At 44.9% G+C, this 5000-nt stretch overlaps 1 protein-coding gene across 1 annotated transcript in view; it reads left to right on the forward strand.

Moving 5' to 3' along the window:
* Positions 1-256: 256 nt before the first annotated feature.
* The window catches only part of LOC121940117 (phospholipid-transporting ATPase ABCA1-like), a gene marked incomplete at its 5' end in the record, with an annotated part of 6366 nt that continues 1622 nt past the window's right edge, over positions 257-5000 (forward strand). Inside the window, 9 exons of the mRNA XM_042482973.1 lie at positions 257-433; positions 520-742; positions 1381-1602; positions 1689-1893; positions 2226-2339; positions 2888-3062; positions 3146-3277; positions 4210-4487; positions 4558-4778. Coding sequence (XP_042338907.1) covers positions 257-433; positions 520-742; positions 1381-1602; positions 1689-1893; positions 2226-2339; positions 2888-3062; positions 3146-3277; positions 4210-4487; positions 4558-4778 — 1747 coding nt within the window. The remainder of the gene's footprint in view (positions 434-519; positions 743-1380; positions 1603-1688; positions 1894-2225; positions 2340-2887; positions 3063-3145; positions 3278-4209; positions 4488-4557; positions 4779-5000) is intronic.

Raw genomic sequence — 5000 nt, forward strand, 5'->3', positions numbered from 1 at the left:
ATGTATATATATTTATGATCAGTATGTATATTTTTTATTTTTTTGAATAAATTTAGATTTTTTTATTCATCAGTATGTTTTTTTCATATATATATTTATCTTATGGTCCGTTTTTACCTTTTTATAGATAATTTATTCCTTTTTTTCAAATATATTTTAATTCAGTATTCATGTCTGTTCTTCGCTTTATCCCGGATGTTGTTCCTAGTAAGCCGTGTTCAGGCTTTAACCTCCATCAAACCTGTTGTCTCTTCAGGTACTGGGACCCTGGTCCTCGTGCCGACCCGTTTGAGGACATGCGGTACATCTGGGGTGGGTTCTCGTACCTGCAGGACGTCATCGAGCACGGCATCATCAGAGCTCTGACGGGCACCAAGGAGAAGACCGGCGTCTACATCCAGCAGATGCCTTACCCCTGCTACGTCGACGACATGTAAGGACATTCACAACGTCTCGGCGCGGCGGTCGTCTCACAGCTCTGTCTCTGACCTAGTGTCCTCTGTGTCTCTCCCGTCTCAGCTTCCTGCGTGTGATGAGCCGCTCGATGCCGCTCTTCATGACTCTGGCGTGGATGTACTCGGTGGCGATCATCCTGAAGAGCGTGGTGTACGAGAAGGAGGCGCGTCTGAAGGAGACCATGAGGATCATGGGACTGAACAACGCCATCCTGTGGTTCAGCTGGTTCATCAGCAGCCTGGTTCCTCTGCTGGCCAGCGCCGGACTGCTGGTGCTGCTGCTGAAGGTGACGCCAAAACACGACGTGAAAACCGCGTCATTCACATTTGTTTAAATTAGAGCTGCAACAATTAGTCAATTAGAGGTTGTTGTATTTATTTCATTTGTTCTGATCACAACAATCATAATCACAAATTCTCTTTTTTATGTGTTTATTTATTTCTATTTTTCTTTCACCTTGCAGAACTTTGAGATTTGTTCCAAATGTAAAGTGCATTACACATAGATTGCACTATTATTTTATTTTTTTATTTCTTGTTGCACCCAGAAAATCAATCACTTGTCAAAGTGTTAACATGGATACGTATTCATTAAAATTAATATAAAACATTTTGAAGAACAGAAAAAATAGCCAAAATCTTTCTTTAAAAATCGCCAAAAAGCTTTAGAGAAAAAGAAGCTGTTTGGATTCATTTAAGAGACTCGATGAAAACATCTGAATATTAAAAGAATAAAACCTAATTTAAATCCAAATATCAGAGATGTAAAATGTGAATGTTTTTAGCAGACGATTCTGTTTTAATAATGTGACTTTTGTGTCTTTTTGAGTCGAACTCTGTGACGTTTTGCCGGTTTGCTGCAGATTTAAAAATGTCTCCGTCTTGAATCTGACTTGTTGTCCTGGACTCTGTTACTCCGCTTCAGAAGGGGAACCTGCTGCCCTACAGCGACCCCGGCGTGGTCTTCCTCTTCTTGGGGTCGTTCGCCGTGGTAACCATCATGCAGTGCTTCCTCCTCAGCACGGCATTCGCCCGCGCTAACCTGGCGGCCGCCTGCGGAGGGATCATCTACTTCACTCTCTACCTGCCCTACGTGCTCTGCGTGGCCTGGCAGGACTACATCGGCTTCGGGGCCAAAGTCTTCGCTGTAAGACCGTCACTCTGAGACCGCGTGTTGTCATGACGCTGTGTTGTTATTGGACAGAGCGAGTCACGTGACTTCCCTCTCCGCAGAGCCTCCTGTCCCCCGTGGCATTTGGGTTCGGCTGTGAGTACTTCGCCCTGTTCGAGGAGCAGGGAGTCGGCATCCAGTGGAAGAACTTGGTGTCGAGTCCTCTGGAGGAGGACGACTTCAGCCTGCGTACTGCCATCGTCATGATGTACCTGGACTCGTTCCTGTACGGAGTCCTCACCTGGTACATCGAGGCCGTGTTTCCAGGTGAGTGCAGACATGAGCTTTCGTTTTTATCTGTCAGGGTATTTATTTATTTGATTTTTTTAAATTCATTTTATTCCTTATCAGTATGTATTTTTTTCTTTATCAGTTTGATTTTAAATGTCTTATACATTTTATTCTTTCACTTTTTTTGAATATTTTACTTTTTATTCTGTATTCATCAGTCTGTCAATACATATTTGTATATATATATATAATTTTTCTTTTCTTTCTTTTCTTTCCTCATCAGTGTCTTTGCTCCAGCCTCTTCTCGTACTGGTCGGGGATTAAGCTCATTCACAGTTTTACTCGTGTCTCTTGTCTGTGTGTCTCAGGTCAGTACGGGATCCCTCGTCCCTGGTATTTCCCCTTCACCAAGTCCTACTGGTTCGAAGAGAAAGACAGGAAGTCCAACAAAGTGCCTCTGAGTCGGAAGGGAAACCCCGAAGGTGAGACTGCTACCATATGAATTTGCAAAAAGTAATTTCTAGGCTTAAAAGAGTGTATGAAAACCAAATACAACCTGAACGTTTTGGAAATTCATCTAATTTCGTTTCACAAACCTGTAGAGCAACACATGATGTGTTCAGGGACCGCCAGAAATGTGAAAATCCAGTGATAATTTCTGTTTTAATGGATTCTGGCTGTGATAAATGGTGTATTTTTGGAGATTTTTTAAGAAAACATGCCTTTTCTTAAAAAAACAAAATCACCCAAAAAAATTCAAAGGAAAAAAAAGCCAAAATTATTAAAGAGGGACGTCCAGTACTTTGCCTGGCAGAGCGGGCAGTCCATGTACGACGGCTTTGTGCTCACCACGGCAGCCGTGTGTTCGACTCCAACCGGCAGCGCTCTGCTGCATGCCGTCCCCTCTCCTCCTTTTCACGCTATACTCGTCCTCTTCGAATAACGACAGAAAAAATATTAATGGAAAAAAAATGCCAAATATTTTTCTTAAAGACGAACAAAACTGAGCTAAACGTGCACGTTTTTCCAGCCGTGTGTATCGAGGAGGAGCCGACTCACCTGGAGCCCGGCGTCTACATCGAGAACCTGGTGAAGGTTTATCGTCACGGGAAGAAGCTGGCGGTGGACGGACTGACGCTCGGCTTCTACGAGGGACAAATCACCTCCTTCCTGGGACACAACGGAGCCGGAAAAACCACCACCATGTGAGTAAAAGAGTCCACGGGGACATGAGGGGACAGGAGGACAGGGACACTAATGGGTTCTGTATCTGGACGATCTCCTTCAGGTCCATCCTCACCGGCCTGTTCCCGCCGACCTCCGGCACCGCCTACATCCTGGGCAGAGACATCAGGACGGAGCTAGGCGCCATCAGACAGAGTCTGGGAGTCTGTCCCCAGCACAACGTCCTCTTCAGCATGTCAGTCCAACACGATGTCTCTTTATCTGTGTTTAGGCTGGAAATGTCTCTGTGTTTAACCCCTTCAGGCCCGCTTTAATATCAAACACTCGAAAAATTTAGCTTTTCAAAATCAAACTATTATATAGTTATATTAAAAAATATTAGACGTTAATATTGTTTTCACTGAGTTTATTTTTTTAACCAACATCTGTCCTAATCATAAATATCAAATATTTTATTAATTTGCAGAATTTTAACCCTTTTTCACGGTGCCACTATGTTTTTTCATTTTTAAAAAACCAACAAAAAATAATAATTATATAAATTATGTGTATAAATGTATAAATAATTACATGCAAAGTAGACTGTTCTTGTTTTTCTTCCTGCTGACAGTCTGGGATATGTCAGTGTGTGAGTGTAGCTGCTGACAGTCTGGGATATGTCAGTGTGTGAGTGTAGCTGCTGACAGTCTGGGATATGTCAGTGATCAGCAGCTACATTGACTGTGACGGGTCACCTAGTGGAAATAGCATGTATTTCCTCCATATGCCAAATATGGTCAAAATGACCTCATCAGGTGGAAAATAGTCAAAATGACAAATTCAGAGTCAAAAGCCCAGAATGACACCCAGAAATAATACAAGTCCTGTTTTTCTGCTCTGATGGCTGTGGGATCAAAAATGTCAGTTTGAATGGGTTTCAATGGAGCATTTTTGGACCTGAACAGTCTGAATGTAACTATTTAGTTTCCACAGTGTATTTTAGACTTATTGTAGGAGCTGAGCTGCAAATTCACTGATTACACTCAAATACACAATCTGGACTACATTTAGGACACATGCATCAACACACACACAGTTATCACAACAGGAAGAAGGAAAGAGACTAAAATGAGACAAACAGTCTCTGAGGGGTTAATGATGTGGTCCGTGTTGTGGCGCCCCCCGCAGGCTGACGGTCGAGGAGCACATCTGGTTCTACGGGCGGCTCAAAGGTCTGTCGGAGCAGCAGGTGAAAGGCGAGATCGAGCAGATCCTGCAGGACACCGGGCTTCCGCACAAACGCAACTCCAGGACCAGTGCGCTGTCCGGAGGCATGCAGAGGAAGCTGTCTGTGGCGCTGGCGTTCGTCGGGGGGTCAAAGGTCGTGATTCTGGACGAGCCCACGGCGGGCGTGGACCCCTACGCCCGCAGAGGGATCTGGGATCTGTTGCTGAAGTACCGACAGGGTGAGTCTCCTCAAATCACGGATGGTTATTTGTACTTGTGGCAGTGATTTAACTTCCTGTCCCCCGTCAGGACGGACCATCATCCTGTCCACGCACCACATGGACGAGGCGGACATCCTGGGAGACCGCATCGCCATCATCTCCCACGGGAAGCTGTGCTGCGTAGGCTCGTCCCTATACCTGAAGAACCAGCTGGGGACAGGCTACTACCTGACCCTGGTCAAGAAAGAACCGGAGCCGTCCCTCAGCTCCTGCAGAAACTCGTCCAGCACCGTGTCCTTCACCAAGAAGGTGTCCGTCCCACACATACACCTGAGACACTGAGACACAGAGACACACCAAGAGACACACTGAGAGACAGAGACACACTGAGACACTGTACGTGGTCTCTGTGTCTCAGTGGACAGTAAGAGCAGATACCAGTTTATGTAAAACAAAGCCAAGAGTCCCACCGAGCTAAAGGCTGCAGTGAAGTATTACATGAGGCAGTATTTGTCCTCAGTGTAGTATTTT

This window comes from Plectropomus leopardus, unplaced genomic scaffold (assembly GCF_008729295.1).
Source record: "Plectropomus leopardus isolate mb unplaced genomic scaffold, YSFRI_Pleo_2.0 unplaced_scaffold752, whole genome shotgun sequence".
In the NCBI taxonomy this organism is placed as follows: Eukaryota; Metazoa; Chordata; class Actinopteri; order Perciformes; family Serranidae; genus Plectropomus; species Plectropomus leopardus.